Source organism: Lates calcarifer, linkage group LG20, assembly GCF_001640805.2.
Source record: "Lates calcarifer isolate ASB-BC8 linkage group LG20, TLL_Latcal_v3, whole genome shotgun sequence".
In the NCBI taxonomy this organism is placed as follows: domain Eukaryota; kingdom Metazoa; phylum Chordata; class Actinopteri; family Centropomidae; genus Lates; species Lates calcarifer.
The window spans coordinates 14449026-14470662 of record NC_066852.1 but is presented as its reverse complement, the minus strand read 5'-3'; the positions used below and the strand labels follow the sequence as shown (position 1 = coordinate 14470662).

Genomic DNA, 21637 nt, shown 5'->3' with positions numbered 1-21637 from the left:
AGTAGACACATAAACAAACATAGTCACATGTGCTTGTTAACCCGCACTGACAAAGGTCTGTAACTTAAGGAATTATTCACCCAGCATACATACTTAAATCTACCTTCTCAAACAAAGACAGAATGAGGAAGTGCACAGGTGATATGTACCATCTGTGATAGCAGCACCTCCAGCCAAGTTCTGTGGCAAAGTCTACATGATCAAACACATATTGGCCTTTAGTATGAGAAATGTCAGCAAAAGCACAGCGATCAGCTTACACAGTAAAACTGAGACTGACACTTCAGGTGTGTGTGTGTGTGTAAGAAAGAAGTGTATCTGGTATATAGGTTACTAGTTAGTCAATTGTGCAACATCACATAAAGAGCACGTTCTTTACCCCCAATTACATGTGCAATTGCTGCTAACCTTTGCTCTTTGATCTGATTGAACATACAGACTTAAGAGCAGGTATATGAAGCTGTCAAAGACTGGATGTTATTAACTGATTGTAAAATAAATTCCAATGCTTATAATGCATTAAAATTCATTTAATCAAATGCAAAAACTTAACCAGAGAAGACGGACGTTTGAAGGAGGCATGACTAATACAACTGGCACTTTCTATGCTCAGTCAAAAACATAAGGGATTTTCTTTCTTTCTTTCTTTCTTTTTCTTTTTTTAAGAGCAAGTATAAGAAGCTGTCAGAGACTGAAATGGGGTTAGCAGATACAGGCCTACCATTTTAAGAAGCTTAAATATAAGCTCTGGTCAAGAATTGAATAGAAGTAATAACAGCAGCAATGATAACAAGCTGTGATGTGTCTGCTGCCTTCTAATCATTCTTACCTTTATTCTAATGTAGAATTACAAAGAAACATCCAGTGTTCACTGTGTATTGAAAACCAGTTTATCAAATGCAAATGAAACTGTGAAGAGGTTGAACGTTTGAACAAGGCATGACTTGACATGACAAGTGGCTCTTTTTCCCTCCATCAGAAATCACATTGAGGAGATATCCACTGTTAACTGATAATAGTCTGATATAAGGTCAATGATTCTGTGGAAACATTTGGTCATAAAACAGACTATAGGTTTTTTTAGACCAAAATATTAATGTACAGTAGATCAGTGAGCTTCCTCTACGGCAACAATGTTTGAAAAACATACAGGGGAGGTTGTAGATATACGTTACACTGAGATACACCAAAGCCTCAACCTTGATACATACTGAATGTTAGAAATCATAGGACTCATTAACTAACTGCAGCTGAAGAAACCTTTTTCAGTTGGTCAATGCCTCTCTCTACTGGGTGAGAGAGGGAGGGCTGTTGGAAACATGCACACACACACACACCAATGATTTCACCACACAGGCTGTGTACATGGAATTTGTGTTAGGCAACTTACCTGTTCACAGAACAGAAAAGCATTCAGGTTAATGATATCACGGTGCCACCACAGATGATTTAAAGAATTTGTGAAGTTGCAGCTTTTAATTTTCCTGAGTTATTTTTATTTTATTATTTTTTTTTTTTTTAAAGTCTAAACACAAGGTAAGTCGCACATTACATGTCAACATAACTGGCTAAGATATGATAAATGCATCTTGTCTTTAGAGTGCATAGATTATTATCACCTGGAAGAAAATATGAATGTTTTTAGTGTTATTAAGACTGGAATAGGGGCGCACTTAAGCCTCCTCTAGCTGAAATGAGTATTACAACAACAACCACTTCGAGAGTGTTTTGACGTATTGTTAATAATGAGCAGGTAGAAGAGTAACCTCATGCTAGAATCCAACAATAACATCCCACTCAGTCAGAGAGCCAGATATTTCCCTCAGGAGTTGGTAGCGACCCAAAACAGAGCTAAAAGAGATAAATACTGGGGCATGACTCCAAAGGAATAACAATATTCCCAACTGCAGGATGTGTAAATGAGCAACTGTTTGCTAACAAGCTGATCTTGTCAGCTTGAAAGGTGATGATAAAAAGGTGGTGAATACATATGTTGTGTGAAAGCACAACTTGTTTCTGCTGTCTATTTTTCCCCCAAATATACCTTTGTATAGCATTTGTATGACAATGTGAAAATCAGATTTTTTTTTTTTTTAAATCTATGCATTTTGGCTTTAGATCATTATTGCCATTGCACTTTATTTCAGCTTTGTACGACAGAATAGAATCATATTGTTTAAAGTGAATAGAATAAAACGCTAAAGTACAAAGTGCAAATGTAAAAGCAATTGTGCACTGGGTATTTAGCAGTTTTGTCATCAGCTTGCAACAAAGCTTTGGTTAATTACTTGATTTTACATCAATACATACATTACATTGGTCTCTGGTTTCAGTCAGTCACCTGACATTTACAGGAAGAATTGGAAGAGGGCAGAAAGAAAAGATCCCACAGACTTTAAAGTCACATCCATGTCTTAGCATAAACACTGTTCTCTTCTCACATTAGGAAAAACAGATAATGAGATTTTGATGTAAGAATATGTTGAAATAAAAATAACATAAAATAAGGTTATATACAAAGGCAGTTTGCAGCCAAAAAACTTTTATTGTGAAGTTTTAAAAAATGGTTGGCTTCCACAGTGACTTGCTCCATCACAAGTGTACAAAATGTAAAGCATTATGGGTTTTAAAGACCTTCAACTATTGAAGGCAAATATGAAAAGAATATATTTTAATCCTTACTCCCACAACCAAGACACTTTAGTGCCATTGTATATTGCCACAAAGATAGCCAATAAAAACTTTCCTTGTGTTAACACATTGGAAGTGCACAACAATAAAAGAGAGAGAGGGAGAGGGAGGGAAGATTGATAGGGTGTTGACAGGAACAGGTGAATGGAATGATGAGAAAGCCATTTAGAAACAAGTGAAGGAAGTTATAAAAGTGTCCTCATTTGAATGTGAAGCATATAAGAAGCTGCTGAAGATTCAAACAGTCCTCCACATCCTCATATTCACACACAGGGAACGTCAGAGATAAAACACAGACAAGAAATTGGAAGAAGTAAAACTGGAAGAAGTAATCATAGCCAGGTAAGAACGTTTCATCCATCTTTTGATGTAAAGCCTACATGTACACAAATGTATGAGCTACCATAAATTTTATATATACATTTTATAGTGTATTTCATGAGTGCAGTTTATTTAGAGAAAATTAGCATTGTGTTGCTCTTATACTGTCTCAATAAGAGGAACCAGTAACTGATAATGTAAGTAAACTGCAATCACATATTATTTTGCTTTTATCGTCAAATAAAAAGTGCCAGCGAGTACAAACTGTCCCTTTATAAAAAAAAAAAACATGGACTGCTGTAACAAGCAGGTTTTTCTAAACTGCGTCTTGCTGAATCTTTAAAAAAAGAATATAATGTCACACCAAACTGTATTCCTTTCTTGGACTAGGTATTCTGCTTAGCGATTAGAAAAGGTCCTCCTTATGTCCCAAATCACCTTGTGAACACACTGTAAACTGTAAATGATGACACTTAATTCCCAAAGATCTCATATTATGATTATGCCAGATATCCTAAATGGGATCTGACATAAACACTCAATGCGTAGAACCGCACCAAAGTGCCTGAAGATAATATTTAAAAGTATGTAAATTATCTCAGCTCTACAAAAATCAGATGGCGAGTTTTCTTGTGTTTTACCAAAAATGTTTCTCACACTGCAATTTCATGACAAACTGATGCTTAAATACAGTCCATTAGCACGGCACGCAGAATTTTCAGTGACGCGCACTGACAAGCATTTTGTCACCTTGTCTACTGTGATTTAAATGGTTTTAAATACTGCTTCCTCATTTTGGCTTACCTATCATTATACACTGCGTGTTCATTTGCAGCAGAAGAATAGTAGCCTTTTATTCTTCTGTAAGTCTGTTCAATGATTTGATTGTTTCAGGCGTAACAGAAAGACAGAAGAAAGGTGGAAGTTTTGGCTCACAAACAAATTTTGATCGACTGAAAGAGAGCAGAATTGGAAAATTAATTATTGTTTGGTGTCAACAAGGTTAATGAAAACAACATTGATTCAAACAAATTACACTCACTTTTTCACTTTGTTGAAAAGTTTTGGTGAATTTAGATTAAATAAGAGTTTTGAATAAAGTCTGTTTGAGTGTTTTTCTAATGATCCATTCCTTCCTTTCAGGTTCATCCAATGAGGAGTAAAATGAAGTTGATGTGCAGACCCCCTCTTTTCCATTTGCTCCTGTGCTGTGTAACCCAGACATTGGGTAAGTGTGTCTGGTTTGCAATTCAGGTCACCTGCAATTTATCTGACTTTCAGTTAGATTATTCCAATGGGATATTTCTCTAACCCCCTTTGTTCAATCTAAGCTTTCACCCCTTCCCTTAACTAAATGTCCCCATCTCCCTTTCCTTTCCCAAGGTGTCCAGATCCAGTCTGACCCAGAAGTCAGCACTGAGGGTGTTATACAGACAGAGGTAAACAGGACTGTGTCTCTGCTCTGCCTGCCTGACAGAGGCTCTGAGACTCCGGCAGATGAAGAGCTGGTGTGGCTGAGGAATGGCGCTGTGGTCAGTCTGATGGAGGGGAATAGGAAGGGACGCAGTAGCGTGTGCATTTCGCCCATCATCCATGAAGATAACGGCGCCACCTTCACCTGCCACCTGAGCAGAAATGCTACAGTTAAGGCCTCAGTCACTCTCAATGTCACATGTGAGTCCCTTCAAATGAATTAATAGCAATACCAGGAACTAATATTTTGGTTTTACTGAGTTTTGAGCCATGCAAGGGGAGGCGATGTTGGTCTGTCAGCTGGTCCATCCACCACTTTGGTCAACATTAGTGGTTTTGAGTGAAATATCTCAACAACTGTCGGATGGATTGTCATGAAATGAGCGACAGACATGAATTTCAAATGCCAGATTTTCATCCTAGTCTTAAATATTTAAGTCTGGAGCAACAGACATATCAGTAGATGTTGCCAGCATGACTAAAAATGCTGTTAGAACAACATAATACAACTGAAGGTAGTGAAATAGCCGCACTCAAATGTATTCTTTAGATGAAACTTGTGCATCGATCTCAGTAGCATTAACATTTCCTCTGTGATGTTCCTCTTCAGATCACCCACAGCTCTCTGGGTCAGAGGAGGTTACAGTAGAAGATGAGTCAGTGCTGGCCCTGCGGTGCGATATCTGGGCCAATCCACCGGTCTCATCCGTGTCGTGGACACTAAATGGAAGCGCAGTGGATCTATTAGCAGGTGGCTTCACAGTGACCAATGACGGCTTTACAAGCCAGCTGATTACCAACAGCGTGGAGAAAAGCCTGCACGAAGGCACGTATCAGTGCACAGCAAACTTTCCCGTCTTTGGAGAACACAGCAAGATCTTCAAAGTCACAGTGACAGGTCAGCTCGCACAACGCCACAGTTTTCCAGAAACCACATCTCAGTGTTTAGTCTTATGTGTGATTTCACTGCTTATGTATAATCAGAACTTGAAGTGAAATGAACAGTCAGTGATATGAAGTAAGAAAAAAGTGGGCTGATCACCTTCTTCCTCATCTGTAGAAAAGACCATGAAGTTTCCACTCTTGCCCTTCATAGCAGGAGTGGTGGTGGTGTGCCTTACCACGTTGCTTGCCGTGGTTTCACGGTGGAGCAAAATCATGAAGGTAACATATAAAGTACATATGTGTATGACTCAGGGACTGACTCTGACTAATCACAAACTGAACCCACTAATGATTTACATCTCTTTTGACAGTGCTGCAAGTAACCTGTGTATTCTCTGCTTCACCCAATGAAGCAGATGCCACGAAGACATCACCCCCCCACCCCCACCCCCCTCCACTGAGTGCCAGAGACTGTGATTACCCACTTACGTAGCCCAGTTTTTAATTTTATATCATATTTGACATTTTTTGAAGGAAAGGTTTAACATGTGGGAAATACACTTACAAAATGTAGCATGCTGTCTGCCGTCTTAGCAGTTTGTCACTTATTTGATTATTGATTATGGCAGCGGGATCTGTGAAGTTGACCTTGAGATGATCCTTGTTACTTTTCACTGTGTGATGCAACCTGACCCTGTGATGTGAAAAATGGGTTTTCTTGTTAATATCTCTGCAATAAAAGTGCTTTAGTTTCCCCACAAAACTTAAAAGTACACCTGCGTTATGGGGACACCACTGCTTCTGGTTGTATATTTGAGAGTTATGGTTTAAGGATAGAATTGAGGGGCAGTCAATTAATATTGTCAGTGGAGCTGCCCTTTCCATCACATTTGCAATTTGCATATAGCATGGTGTTATCATAGCTCTTGAGGGACACTGCATTTTGAAGCATCTAAGGTTTGAATACTGTTAAAACATATATACAGATTGACAGACATATTCAAAACTGCCATTTTCTATTAGCTAATGTATGATAAATGCATATATTACATCCCATTACCCAAGTATGTTACTTACAGTATGTCTGCATGTTGTGCCACTGCACAGGTGAAGTCATATATCATAAGATTAATCACCACACTCATTTTCAGGTGACCAGAAAGAGACTAGCTAGTGAGCTCAAACTCAAGCCAAAAGAAAAGCAACTTTTCTTATAAATGAATAAGAACTTTTGTGAAGTCTATGTTAATGCTTTTAGCCCTCCTGATGTAAAAGTGGGTCTAGGTTTCAGAGACATATCTGTCATACAGTTAAAACAACTGAACAAACATGTGTGCCTAATATTTTTATTTTTTTTTCACATTTGCACTGAACTTTAACTCCTGACTCAACAATACAATCAAGGCTCGTTAAAATCATGTTATACATTTACTCTTAATGAGACAAAAGGACAGGGACTACAATGACATGAGGTTCAAGGTCTAGAGCTTTGTGCCCTTACCAATAAAGAAACTTAACAGGATCACATAAAACAGCGCAATACTGAACGTGGATGAGAGCACGTTTGACAAGAAGGCACGGGTGTCATATTGGCCTCAAGAGGTGTTCAAATATACAGCATAAAGAGGATCCTGTTGTCTGAGTCATGGCTTTTATTGTGAAAGAAGCTGCTGGGTTATGCCTTGTGCTTTGAGTAGCCACTCAGGAATCTTCTCAGTTGGTCATTTTCTGTGTCAGGGTTTTTAGTTAGCTATTGTGTCCAAAAGTCAGTAATTATTAATGCTATAAATGTATTGGGAATTCTCAGCAGTCACTGTCAGCTCCTTAACTCACCATATCCAAAAATGCATTTAAAAAGTTGGCCTATTTTACATTGACTGCTCACTCTGTAATGACTGTGCAGACCTACAGAAACTGTCCCTTTGTATCCTTAATGGCCCTAAAGGATACACTGATTTTTGCTTTGTGTCACGAAGTTAAACTGTCATGCTGGGAACCCGTTTTAACGCTGTCTCTCTAACAGCCCATTTTGTCTAGTTGAAATGAAATGAAAGTTCTTTTTGCAAAATACAGCACAAATTGAATTAATGAAAAGTGGAAACACAGGTTTGTCAGTGCCTTTACTAAGTCACTTCAGACCAAAGCAAAATATTGTGGGAGGACATGACAGAGATTTCAAAGCACTGTTGCTTGGAAGCATTTCACATGTAGGCCTATAGTGACATCTGCTGGACACTTTACTTTAATTCCTCTTCAATCTATAGTAATGACACACTGAAAATGTGCAAAGACACAATGAATTATAAATGTGACAAAATGACAAGCTTCATTGTGTGTAAGACCAAGGCTTAATGAGCAACAGTGTATAGCGACCTGTTGTCCTTGTTCTGATGGTGTTAATAGACAACAGACTGCATATACCAACAGGATAGACTGTTGTGTATTTATCATATGACAGTATTTATTTAATTTAATCTTAAAACATATAGAGCCACTGAGATTTGGAATCTGTATTTAATTTAAGGAGGATAAAAACATCAAGGTAAGAAGTAAGATTTCTGATGACTCTTTGAACATTAAATGCAGATACAAGCCAGGCTGTCTCCTTCACCTTTTAAATCATTTTATAGTGAGTGTCATGATAACAGTAAGATAGGGTTGGACAATATAGATATAATGAAATATTAACTTATGTTTGACTGCATCAGTATCAATATATGTTAATGTAATGTGGTTAATATAATGTTGTGGAATTACTAACTAATGGAACTTTGGGAAGATTATACACACAAAGCGAACATCATGGAGACAGGTAAAGAATTCAGACAAATCTCACACAGTAAAATACCGATAGCATGACACGAAGGCTTTGCCATACAGAACCATGTTAAATTGTGTTTGCCACATCCTTATAAATGGGGACACTGACAAAACATCAGAAACATTTCTCCATATAACAACAGTACTAACTGGAATCAACATCTATCTCGTGCCAAGTCAATAAAATCAGAACATTATAAACCTCACAAAGATAAGCTTTATTGCCAAACCATTGCACTGGATTGTATCTGCTGAAAAACTGTAACTTACTGTCTGTGTTCTGCTCATTTGTCTAAATACAATCTGAAGTTATGTGCATTAAACTGTATTTTAAAATAAATCTAATGAAAATAATATTTATATAATGAAGTGTGAACACTGAATCAGCACGAGTCCTGGAGGAAAACAAAGTTAACATGACAACATTAACTATTTACATTGTAAGGTGGCTGAAGCCACAGTTTTATGAACAACCAGCCTACTGTTAATTTTACACAAAGTATTTCTGTAGAAATGAAATCCATTATAAAAATGAAGATAATCGCCTTGAAATTTACTAATTTTGCTTTGTGAACATTTCCAAAAGACTTCTTAAGTGTCATACTAGTTTGATGGAAAATTTTAGTGTCTGATTCCCAGTTTTTATTTTTAAACCCTCTGTATTTAATCTCTCAACGCTCGGACGTAACGTATTACGTCACAGACGGGGAGTTTGCGTGAAGGGCGTGGTGATGCGTTTATGGGTTTGTGTGCGTGCAGTCTGCGGTCCGCCGCCAAATTCAAACAGCGAAAGAAAGAAACAACAGAAACGAGCAGCCGAAGCACTGAGGACAGACAAGTCATCCGATTTTAAGGTAAATTAGCGGCTACAGAACACGCCGGGATAGCTGGTTTTCTTTTGTCTTTTATTTCAGGTATTTAACGTTGATTTAATTTTGTGTTAATGTTATTGAGCTAACGTTGTTACTGCAGATAAGCTAACGAAGTCTTCTCGGGAACAGTCCTGTGTTTGTTTGAGAGATAATACCTTTTACTGGTAATGTGGAAAACTTCATTAACGTTACCATTTGTGACATGAGTGATTAAACCAGTGTTATTCCCTCCTGGTAGTGTTTCGGATGGAGCTATCCTCGGTTAAGTTAGAAAAGACAGGGCAGGCTGCAAAGCGAGAAATCACGATCAAACAATAGCCATTGTATGGGTTGTTACGGGGTATCTTCTCGTTCATTTTCCACATTATTTCGTCAGTAACAAACTACTGTGCACTAATTTCGTTAAATGAGTTCATCTTAGATCAGTATAATACTGTAAAGAGTGTGTTTTTCTTGTCTGTTTCTGTCTTAATACCTGGACATTTCTATTATTTACTTTTATACGCCCTACTGTGACGTATTACATTATTACCTTGTGTTTTACTAGAAATGTTATTATACTAATTGATTTGCTTATATTATATGATTACTGTCTTACAAGTGTATGCCAAACTTTGGCAAACAGACATTAAAAAATAGCCTTTCTTCAAATGTTAATGAAAAAAGCATGTGCAAAAAGCTTACTTTTTGGGGATTAAGTCAGTACTTAGAGACTCAAAACTTTTGCATACAACTGCATCTTGTAGTTATCTGCTTTATTACGGACAGTTATTCAATAAAAGGGCCCATCATGATTTGTGAGGACTACATTTGGTGTTTTCAAATAGCTTGTTTTATAACATACTTTCAAAATTCACAGAAAACAGAGAAAAGCAGAAAATCTATATGACTCCATTGTTGTAATTGCTGTAACTATAATAAAGTGGCGGAGAAATCCATTTATTGTTTCAGCACTATTTTTATTTACCCAAAATAAAGCTCTTGAAACATTTCCTTTACAGTCTGCTGTGAAAAATATGTTTTATTGTAACACATATTCTGCTGTTTTGTTATCTTACTTCAGCTCAGTCAGCATGGCGTCTTCAATGATGGATGGAGTTGGTAAAGCTGTGGTGGGAGTCTGGCGGGCACACACAGTCCTGGATGAGTCTGACGGGGCAGAGAGCTCCCCAGAAGCGCCAGACCGTTTCCGCAAGCTTCGCTCCTCATCTTCACTTAACTCTCTGCGAATGTCTTTGCGCAAGCGACTCCCGCTGCGCTCCATCCAGACCAGCTCCCTCCCTGAAAATCCAACTTGGGAAACCGCGAAGGAGCAACCGAAGCCCAGCACAGTCCGCAAACTTACTCGCAATGCCCGGAACTCCATCAGTGGAGTGTATCAGGTTGGTGAATTAGTATGGTTTGACTTTGGCTGGATCTGAAGGTGTCGGTCCATGTCAGAGTGGTTTTGTGTGTGATTATTCCTGAAAATCAAGTTGCTTTCTTTTCATTTTGCCACCTCTTCATTATCATCTTGCTCTTCCTTTGTGTCCTTTTCTCTTTCACCCAGAGGCTGCAGAGAACCAGAGAGTTTGCACGTGAGGAGTGTTTGGTAGCAACCCCAGGCCGGACACGCGATGGGGAAGAAGCTGGCGCATCAACTTCTCACACCCCGAGGCGTACGCCTGGCCGGGCTGTGACACCCAGACGCACCCCTAGATCGACAACCACACCTGGGCGCACTCCGGGGTCTAGAGGAAGAAGGACTCCTGAGGCCAGTGTACGTGGGGTGAAAACCGGAGGAGGCAGGAGGCAGCTGGTCCGCATGGCTGCTCTACGAAGTCCCTTTGCCTCACCCAACACACAGAACCAGAGGCTGTGAGTGAAAGTTGAATTCATACATTCCTGTCCTAAATTTTTCTGTATTTTATCCCTGGTTTGTTGCTGTCATTTCTGTTTTTCCTGAGTGTTTGTTTTCTCTGCTGTAACAGAAAATTCGACCATGATTTGGAGTCTGTGTCCAGTGGACTCAGGAGGCTCAAACATCTGTCCAAGGCTTTTGATGAAATAATTGGCAGAGATGACAGGTAAAACATCTTCATTGTGAGATATGACTTGGCATGTGGTCAGTAATTAATGATTAATCAGAAGAGTTGTTTGAATTCTCTGTGTTTTTGTTAGAGTTTTGTAGATGTGGGAAAAGGCAGGTTAAATACTGTTGAACAGTTTCTGGATGTGTGAATGTGAGCATTGTGTGTTTGAGGAAGCCACTGGTCCATTTCCTTTTTTTTTATATATATATACATATTCTGCATAGAGGAGACCACAGAATCACATGACCGCCCTCTGCCTCCTCACCCTCCCATCCAAAGAATCCTTGTCTGTGGGTCCCCAGACTTCCTTCCCCTCCCCCCACACACACATTCTTCCCGCCTCGGTTTGAAACTGGGTCTGTGTGTTTCTGGTATTCGGATAAGGAGGGAGTGAGCGGGGGGGGGGACAGCGGGAGGAGAGGGTGTGGGTGTGGGAATTGGAGCCAGATGAAATGACAAAAATGTGCTTGAGAGAGCTTGGAGTGTATTTCCATCACTTCCTGTGTTGACATTCAAAATGTTACAGCATCCACGAAGAATCAGATACACTGTGAAAAGCGGAACAGCACACAGACAGTGACCTTGTCTGTTACCAGTGCAGATTACATGCAGCCAAATGCTTTCCTCGCTGTACGCTGTAAGCTCATCTTGTGGGAATTTAAACACAAGTTTGTTTTCCTCCCACAACAGGCAGTTCAACTATTCCCTTATTGCGGAGTAGGGAAGAAGGTAAATACAAACATCAAAACAAATTTGCTACTAAAACCAGATGACCTGTGGAAAGATACAGTATGCTCTAACTAATTTTCAGACATGAAAGCGCATGGCGGAGTCAGCCTGGTGTCTGTATTTCAAAGCATGGACTTACATACATATGAAATTGTTTAAGTTTCTGACCTGTTGCAATGAAAAGCTGCTCTTTTATGGCTGATTAATAATTTGCATTATCCAAGCAAAGGCTGCTCTTCTTCTTTATCATTCTCACACCTTCTTCCTTTACTGCCCTTTGCTTTACAAACTGACTCGTCCCCTGGCGCCTCATTAGTTTTCAAACACTTGCTGCTAATTACCAGGGTGTCTGCAGGTCTTGGAAAAGCCTCAAAAATGATGTTATGTTATCCATAACCAAGGCAATGTATAGACTTTGATACTGATAAATGTCACATTGTTTTAGGAGTCCTGAAAATCTTGTTTATACATACACCATTAACAAACATGTGTCTCGTGACACGTCAACATTTGCTTTTGTTTTGTCATTTTAACAGATGATAATGCCAATAAGACACTTATATATATATGTATATTTGCGGACACCCAGTTTCCATCACTCGCCCTCCATCTGTATATGTTTTCTGCAGCAACTGTTATTCTCTCTCTCTCTGCAGCACACGGGGACGTTCTGGAGGAGCGATGATGAGAAAGTTAGACCCCAACGGGAAACTCAGTCGCTCAAACCTCACTCGCCGAGCCACACACCTCTCAAACACACTTGGAGGTTGGGCCCATACCGCTGTGAACACTATTCGCAAACCCAACTGAACTACATGCATGTGTGTACTGTATGTAAAACACAGGACCTTTTTGTAGCCATGTTTCACACACATCATTCTCGAGGTGTCACTGTTAGATTTACACGTAGTGTAATACTGGGAGACTGTTACATGGAAGCTTGTCTTTTCTATCTTTAGTGTGTAATTCTTGTGTTTACACATCTTATGTTAGCTAGTTGTGGGTAAAGTATCCTCATTGTAGCTACCAAAGGGATTTCTGTATTCTTTTGTATGTACCTATTATAGCTGCTACAACCAAATGTCCTAGTTACATTTTCAAAATACTAATATTGTCGTTTGTGTTCACACACTCTCCATAGAAACTTTTTGTTAGTTTCTGAAATCTACTTTAAAAGAAATGCTGCATGAGACCAAAATTGTATCTGCAGAACTAACGCTAAATTTACTGACTGAAGGGAGATGCATTTTCCTCGACTTTATATGTATGCAATAATGTTACTAACATTTGTTATGCCTTTTTAAATGTCATTTTATTATGCCAAATTGTAAAGTGTATTTTCTATGAAAGGGGATATTTTTATATATGTGTAGTTTAGCCAGTATTTCCTTTTCTTAATACTTTCTTTGAGGCAGAGGTCAGCACTTTTAATGGCCTGTGGATGATTCATGCACCTACACTGTACACATAAATCATCTGATAATGTGATGGGGGAAAATGTAATGGCTCATGACCTGATGACGGCGATGATGATGTTATAAAGCCATATCCAGCAGGTTATTAGTGAAGTGACTGTCAAGCAAACAGCCTCAAATGAAGCAAAACGTCTCTCTTCTGCCAAAGCGAGACATTGTGTCCAAATGTGAAAAAAAAAACTCCACATAATAAAACATATAAGCTTCGTCAATCTAAGTCTTGTCTTTATTTTTAACACATATAATCTGACCTGTTTGTGACACAGGTTGTGACAGTTAAAAGCACATGAATAGCTCGTAAATTATGATGCATTGTTATAGATTAAACTGCTCAACATTATTATCCCGGCAATGACCATCTACAGAATTAAAATGCTGCTTACATCTTAATGCCCTAGTCATGAATGAACTTACCTCTTCAGGGGCCCTGGGGCAATAAGTTGTTGTTGGGGCTCCTATCAACCTGCATTATACACAGCAGTTTTATTATTTTCCCCCTGGCACTCAAAAACCAACTGGTGCTCTAGAGCTGAAGTGATTAGTTGGCAGAAATTTAATTGCCAATCATTTTCATCATTAAAGTAATCTTAGCAAAAATTCATGTTGTCAGAAGTGAATATTTGCTATTTTTTACTCAGCATCTTCTTCATTTTCCACCCTCTCATATTTTCAAATCAATTGTCAATAAATTAAAGGAAATAATTGTCAGACAACCTAGTAATGAAAATAATCGCTGGCCTGACTGTTCTCCTGTGATGGAGTAAAACTACTTTTCCTATTGTTCTCTGCATTTGTGTTTCTTATTTCAAAACTAGATTTTGACACAGGTTACCCTCTACAAGACCACGGCTGCAGGATGGAGGATGCAGGACCTGCCATAGTTTATATTGTTCTTCAGTAGTGGCAGATTTCTTTTTAAAAAAAAAAAGAAAGAAAGAAGAAAAACTGCAATTAATCCAGTTATGTAGACCCAAATGATATGTAGCGAACCGGGGGTTTGAAGGGCCCCCAGGCAGTTTGCCTATGGGCCTCTCAAGGTAATCCGGTAATCCAGCCTTGGCCTCAATTATCATCCAGTTACATATAATCTAACAGCCTGACTCTCTCCAATCATCATTCCACAGAATGAGTACATTTACTTTTACTACTTACTTTAACTTGCTGCATTTTGTAATTCATACATGTACTGTGATGCAGCACCTTTGTTTGTAATCGAGTATTTTTACATGGTAATATTAATGCATTGACTTGTGAGTAAATGATCTGGATACCTCCCCTACTGCTGGTTGTATCTAAGTAAACATTTCTGTTGGCATATTTTTAGATATAACATTTGTATAATCCATAAAGACAACAGTACCACCCAGTGGTGTGTCATGGTCACAACAGGTGAAACGCGAGTCGCTCAGTTTGTCCCTTGTTGTTGCTCGTCACGAGCCCCACGCCTCGTTGAAGTCGCTCCTCCCCAGTCTCTCCGGCTTTGTACCCAGAGCTGAACCCACGCCGCGGCTACCTTCTCCAGGATACCGGGGCTGCTAAACATCGGAAAATGGCTCTCCACGTTCCCAGAGCTCCGGGCTTTGCCCAGATGTTGAAGGATGGCGCCAAGGTGAGGTTAAATCAGCGTGTTGGAGCAATTGGTTAACTTTGAGTGAATGATTTTCAGCTAGCGTGCTAGCTAGCGTTAGCCCCTGTGTTAGCACGTTCATTCGCAAGTCATGTGCGAGAGTTCTAGAAGCAGCCAGGCCGCTCTGAGCGGCTGGACTCGGGGCTGTTAGCATGGACTAAAAACTGCTTTCTGCGTCTGTTATTGTCTTTTCCAGCACTTATACATGCTGTATGTGTAAGTCAGTGATAAATGACTGTCAGACCGCAGTCACACCCAGTTAGCGTTTAGCTAGCTGTCAGAGTTGAGGCTTTGATTATCACCTCAGCTCACAGATGCTGATGCTTCCTGTTTTGGGTCAGTGTACCGGCTTTAACACATCTTACATCAGTCCCTCCTTCTGAAAACCATGTGCCTATCTTATTGTTCATACGTTCTCCCTGATAAACCCATTTCAGTCTTTTGGTATGATTTGCCTAATTTGTTCTTAGGCAGAATACTGATAACTTCTTATCTGACATGGGCATTAACGAAATGGATTGTTAAATTATAATTTAGTTTTATATATTATAATTTTGCAGCACTATTCAGGGCTTGAAGAGGCAGTCTTTCGTAACATCAGAGCCTGCAAGGAGCTTTCTCAGACCACACGCAGTGCCTATGGGCCAAACGGTAAGCACCCTCCTCTAGCAGCAAGATATATATTTGCAGTAAGTCTTTGTTTGAGTTTTGACCCTGTAGAACTTAATCAGAGAGACAGAAAATTCAGTAACTGTGACACTGCTTCCTCTCAGGTATGAACAAAATGGTCATCAACCACTTGGAGAAGCTGTTTGTCACCAATGACGCTGCAACGATTCTCAGAGAGCTCGAGGTGAGGACAACTAACATTCTTCTGTAACACGCTGCACACTGGAATGATTTACACATGTGAGAATTTAACTGTTTTTTATGAATGCCTCTTGTTTTATAGGTGCAGCATCCAGCAGCAAAAATGATTGTGATGGCATCCCACATGCAAGAGCAGGAAGTTGGGGACGGCACAAACTTTGTCCTGGTGTTTGCCGGTGCTCTGCTGGAGCTGGCTGAGGAGCTGCTCAGGATGGGCCTCTCTGTGTCAGAGGTAAACAGATGTAGTCACAAGTCGTCATCATGCCCTTTGCGTTGTTTAGATTGTGTGACAATAAAATGTGAATGTCTTAGGTACTATGTTTTTAGAGCTGATGGCAATCTACCACAATCTAAATTTGTCTTTGCCACAGGTGATTGAAGGCTATGAGATGGCCTGTAAGAAGGCTCTGGAGATCCTGCCAGACTGCGTATGTTCCTCAGCCAAGAACCTCCATGATGTTAAGGAGGCCACATCTCTGATCCGTACAGCAGTCATGAGCAAACAATATGGCAATGAAGATTTCCTTGCCGACCTCATCGCACAGGCCTGTGGTGAGTCAGCAATCCAGACCACCTAAACCAAACTGGGTCTGTCAGCTGTGAAAGATAAATCACTGAATGGCAGTATTAACTTTGTATTTTTTCTCTTTTTCTTTTCTTTACCGGTTTGTGCTACAGTATCCATCTTCCCAGAGTCCGGCAATTTCAATGTTGATAACGTCAGAGTATGCAAGATTTTGGTAAGTAGCCTTATCCACTGAATATAATTTGTCAGTGTGTGTGTTGTTTGTCTTTGTGGTGTTTTCAGGGTTGTTTGTCTCCATGGTGTTTTCAGGGTTGTGGGGTGACGGCGTCTTCCATGCTACACGGCATGGTTTTCAAGAAAGAGGCTGAGGGAGACGTCACATCTGTTAAGGATGCAAAGATCGCAGTCTTCTCCTGCCCCTTTGACTGCATGGTGACAGAGACCAAGGTAATTAATAAGTCTCTCTTTGATAAGGACCAAAACTAATGAAATGCTCTATCATGCTGTAGTTTCTTTTTCATCTTGGTTTGTGAGCTGTCTGTTGGTGTTTATGATTTTGGGCTGTTGTGACGTTGACGGTGCTAACAGCGCTCCTCTGTGTCTTGTAGGGCACAGTGCTGATAAATAATGCACAGGAGCTCATGGACTTCAGTAAGGGAGAGGAGGACATGATGGAGGCTCAGGTGAAGGCCATCAAGGAGGCTGGTGCCAACATGGTGGTAACTGGGGGAAAAGTGGCTGACATGGCGCTGCACTACGCCAACAAGTACAAGCTCATGGTGGTGAGGTAAGGCAGAGAGGAAATCTGACATTCCCAGTAAGCGTTAATTATCAAGTGATCAGAGCTGAGTGGACAGCAGAGTTATCTCCTTAAAATTAACCATATCATCAACATCACCTAGTTTGAACTAAATGGGCAGGAGAGCATTGCCTGCCGTACTGGCAGTGTTGGTGCAAAGTGAACTTAACATATATATCCCTAATTGATTGATATTATTAAGTCTTTATGGTGTTTTACCTTTTTATCATGGTGTTCTTCCCAGCCTTTAAATCCTCCTTTTTCCCCATCAGGCTAAACTCCAAGTGGGACCTCAGGAGGTTATGCAAGACTGTAGGAGCTGTAGCGCTGCCTAGGATGGTGAGTTAAGTCATGTTTTGTTCAGGACAGATATTTGAACCATACTAAAATGGATCGTTGCATCATTTAAATCATGCTTTTCTGCTGTGGTAGACGGCTCCAACTCCTGAGGAGATGGGTCACTGTGACAGTGTGTACCTGACAGAGGTGGGGGACACTCAGGTGGTCGTCTTCAAACATGGTAAATTACTTTTTGCCCCAGTCTTGTCAGTCTTTTTTTTTTTTTTTCTTTTTATTCCATATGAGATTTACACCTAACATATTGTTTGGTCTTGGTTGCTTTAAACAGAGAAAGAGGACAGTGCTATCTCAACAGTGGTGATCAGAGGCTCCACTGACAATCTGTTGGATGATATTGAGAGGGCTGTAGATGATGGAGTCAACACCTTCAAGGTTCTGGTCAGGGTAAGTTAACACAATCAACAAGTGTAGTATTTTAAAATATGCATCAAAGAATCTGTCAAAAAGATATTATGGCACTTCCAGAAAAGAAAAGTGACTAAGTGTCTCTTTAATTTCTTGGAATGTTTCAAGGAACATTTAAAGTTTCATTGACTGCTGAGAGTTGTTGAGACTTAAATCAGTGTTATTCATAATATAGTCATTATAAAACAGTTTAAATGTTGAAAGGACAAAGTTATTTATTTAAAATTAAGCAGACCCATAACCTCACCCTCATTTACTGTTTGACCTGCACTAGTCGCTACAGTTTCTGTCTCGTTTCATGTCTTAGGACAAGCGACTGGTACCTGGAGCAGGAGCCACGGAGATTGAGCTGGCCAAGCAGATAACCTCATACGGAGAGGTATGCAGATTTGAGTGCATTAGCTAAAATAGACCAGGTTCATGCTAATGCCTTTATTCTTGGTTTTGCCCTGTTTGTCTTTACTGCGTGATCAGCTGATAAATTGCAGAAATGTGACAATCTTGCCCCCCCCCCCGTAGTCCTGCCCTGGTCTGGAGCAGTACGCCATCAAGAAGTTTGCTGAAGCTTTTGAAGCATTGCCACGTGCACTGGCTGAGAACTCTGGTGTGAAGGGGAGCGAGCTCATCTCTAAACTGTACTCTGCTCATCACGAGGGAAACAAAAACATGGGCTTTGACATCGAGGTGTGTATGCATACACACCTGTACACACTGCATGTGTATTTTGATGTGTTGAGCTGCATGTTCATGTGTTTGGGTCTGATGAGTGACATTGTGGCTGTGATGTTATCTTTACAGGCAGACAGCCCCGCTGTGAAGGACATGCTTGAAGCGGGCATCCTGGAGCCTTACCTGGTCAAATACTGGGGCATCAAACTGGCCACTAACGCTGCCATCACAGTACTTAGAGTTGACCAGGTGTGTACACTCACAAATGTTCATCACACACAGATGATCAAAAGCAGCCACATGGTAAAGAGAATGATGTGCGACCTTAAATTCATGTGCTTCTAATTTTGTTAAAAGCTGGACATATTTCATATTTGTCTTATTGTCAACGGATTCCTTACACTGTCGAAGCTTTTGCACTCATATACCATTACTGCAGCTGATGACAAGTGGAAGAAAAAACTAAACCTTCTGTTGTCTTTCATTAGAAAAATAACTCGCACACTGAGATATTTAAATGCAACATGCCAGTCAGATTTACCTCATCAGACATCAGCTACTCTCTCCTCTGCTTTGGCAGCAGAATCATTCTGACATTACTTTTGGTTTTTATTGTTTGGAAATTATTTCTAGTGTTTCTGTTGCTTCTTATTCTGTTTTAGTTATTGGATTATATTCTTAATTTTTCATATAAAGTACTTGATTCATTGTTAAGATACCATTTGTCATTAACCACTGCAGCTCCTTTATGCAAACACGCTCATAGCCGGTTAAGTAAACCCAGAGTTGACAGAGCCAGTTAACAGCCAGCAGGGCCGCTGTTAGGTTCAGTGAAGCCAGATAACCCCAGAAGAGCTGGACTAAGTTGAACTTGCTTTGTGATACATGTTTATGTTCAGTTGTATTTTTGAGTTTAGAATTTGCTGCAGTGCTAATGTTCTTATATTCAGCAGGTGAAGTGTTCTTGAGTGAACAAAAAGCTCCAGGTAGTTAATGTGTGTACATATATACGATCCAGATCATCATGGCTAAGGCTGCAGGGGGACCCAAGGCTCCCAAGCAAAGGGGCCACTGGGACAAGGACGGTTGGGACGAAGAGCCTGATCATTTTGAAACTCACCATTAGAGGGCGCACACATACCCTCCATCAGTAGGTCCTGGAATGAGTGTGTGTTTTTGACTCTGGAAAAACTCACACAGATTTACTCAAACGCTCACGGGCCACTGAAGTTGTGAAATGTTTGTTCTTTTGCCTGTCGCTGCTAACACTGGGTGTGATACACAACTCACTGCAGAGAAATGTTGTACAGCCGATTGTATTCAGCCACTTCACAGGTGTTTTTAATGGTGTGTCACTGACATCAGACTAAACTTGCACAGAACAGAAACAGTATGGTGTGTTAGCATGCTGCATGCACTCATGAACTCTTTTCATTGCAGTCGGCGTCCTCAGGTTGCATGTAACCTAATTTAATGTAAAGAGAGCATGGAAATGAGATGAGATGTGGGTTTCTGGAGGCTGAAGCAATTGTGTTGTCTGAAGGGCATTTTCCTAGTAAAATGTACTTCAATCACCATGAAGCCATTCTGCTTCAGAAACCTGCACTGTGTAGATCTCAGCCCACTCCCTCAGTCTTCACTCTACCAGCGCTTCCACTGCCTATAGCCTGCTTTTTGACTGAAGGGCTGGAAAGCTGCTCTGATTACATTGAAGGTCTCAGTGGTATTTCTGTGTATTTTTGAAGCCACAGTAAATGCAAAGATTATTCTTCGGTTCGTAACTTTGTCTTCAGTATCTCAGTTTGGATAGATTTTGGTGAATGTACCTTAAGCGTTTTGGTGAGCCCAGCACTGAAAATAGATGGATAGGTATTTGATATCAGTTTTTAGCAATGTATTAATTTATTTTTGTCTTTAAAACATTCATTGCCTGTGCTACATATTTTTTCCTTCTGTAGCACATTTTCTCTTTCAGCATACATATATCCCCATATATGCTCATGAATATTTATATATAAGTCATTATTTGAGTTTAAGCAAATAATTTTGGGCATTAATTGGTTCTTTCTATGATTTGTCCTGTAGCAAACATTTCAAATGAAATAGATTGAAAAAGGACAAAAGATCGAATCTTCTTTTGTTGATGCTGACTGTCGTCTAACAGGGTTTAGAGTCGCATTCTGTAACCTCACATGCTGCCTCAGAGCCCCACAGCCTGCTGCTTGGATCTCAGTACTTAGACAGGAAGGATTAAATGACTACTGTCTTTTCTAATTTCAGATCATCATGGCAAAACCAGCAGGGGGACCCAAACCTCCCCAGGGCAGGAAGGATTTCGACGAGGATGACTGAACGTGATTCTGTTCAACTGATGCATCTTTAACCCTGAACGCTCCCACATGGCTACACAAACCCTTTTCTACTTGTTTATTTAAAACTCAGCAGTTTGGTTTATTTTGTAGAAATGACCATACATTGGTTAACAAAGAAATATGTGAAAGTAAAATGTATGGATGGCACTGTTTGCTTTTTATGTTCTTAGTCCCAAATAAAAGGCACTTGCGCTGTCATGTCTTGGTTTGGATTGTGTTTTTACTTCACTGTGTCACAAATATGTTTTGTAATTGCAAAGTTAGGATGAGCCATTATTATGACCCAAACTGCTTTGCCTTTCCTATTGCCCACGTTAAGTTACACCTTTGCAGTTAGCCGCTGATGCCACAAACATGCATGAATTAACCCATGATGTTGTCTGTGGGTTTTCACTTAACATGTTAAGGCAGCAGAAATTATGCATGCCCCGGTTTATTTTTAGACCAAGAATTGAATGGAGAGGTTAACTGAAGATATATCATTATGCGCCAAAGAATGAATTTATAGTTTCATTAATGCCTGCATTTATTTATTTATTTTTTTCCTCTGCTAATTATGAGACCAGCCACGCAAATAACACAAAAGATAATAGAAATTGTCACTTGTTTGTAGAATCGCTGTCTACAGCCCTGGTTACAGGGAGCAGCAGGGGGAGCTGAACTCCACCAGG

The 21637-nt window shown here is 40.0% G+C and overlaps 3 protein-coding genes across 5 annotated transcripts; all 3 read left to right on the top strand.

Annotated features, from left to right (window-relative positions):
- The first annotated feature begins 2882 nt into the window (after positions 1–2882).
- tmigd1 (transmembrane and immunoglobulin domain containing 1) lies at positions 2883–6999 on the top strand. The gene is made up of 6 exons (XM_018692641.2): positions 2883–3033; positions 4156–4240; positions 4396–4686; positions 5096–5383; positions 5546–5649; positions 5742–6999. The coding sequence occupies exons 2-6, from the start codon at positions 4165–4167 to the stop codon at positions 5751–5753; spliced, it is 771 nt and encodes a 256-aa protein (XP_018548157.1). The 5' UTR covers positions 2883–3033; positions 4156–4164; the 3' UTR covers positions 5754–6999.
- A 1903-nt stretch (positions 7000–8902) lies between these two features.
- On the top strand, positions 8903–13550 carry LOC108893129 (uncharacterized). 2 transcript variants are annotated; one of them, XM_018690967.2, is made up of 6 exons: positions 8903–9044; positions 10126–10444; positions 10612–10919; positions 11033–11128; positions 11825–11863; positions 12520–12663. In XM_018690967.2, exons 2-5 carry the CDS (start codon positions 10136–10138, stop codon positions 11853–11855), a joined length of 744 nt encoding a protein of 247 aa, XP_018546483.1. In that variant the 5' UTR covers positions 8903–9044; positions 10126–10135; the 3' UTR covers positions 11856–11863; positions 12520–12663. The 2 variants fall into 2 exon arrangements, with proteins under 2 accessions (XP_018546483.1, XP_018546482.1); XM_018690966.2 differs by lacking the exon at positions 11825–11863 and having other exon boundaries at positions 12520–13550.
- Positions 13551–14781: 1231 nt separating this feature from the next.
- On the top strand, positions 14782–21164 carry cct8 (chaperonin containing TCP1, subunit 8 (theta)). Of its 2 annotated transcripts, XM_018692365.2 has the most exons (16): positions 14782–14947; positions 15526–15616; positions 15739–15818; positions 15918–16067; positions 16207–16387; positions 16514–16575; positions 16671–16808; positions 16970–17148; positions 17433–17499; positions 17593–17680; positions 17789–17904; positions 18233–18304; positions 18445–18609; positions 18724–18843; positions 19613–19744; positions 20875–21164. In XM_018692365.2, exons 1-15 carry the CDS (start codon positions 14888–14890, stop codon positions 19718–19720), a joined length of 1677 nt encoding a protein of 558 aa, XP_018547881.1. In that variant the 5' UTR covers positions 14782–14887; the 3' UTR covers positions 19721–19744; positions 20875–21164. The 2 variants fall into 2 exon arrangements, with proteins under 2 accessions (XP_018547881.1, XP_018547882.1); XM_018692366.2 differs by lacking the exon at positions 19613–19744.
- Positions 21165–21637: the final 473 nt, after the last annotated feature.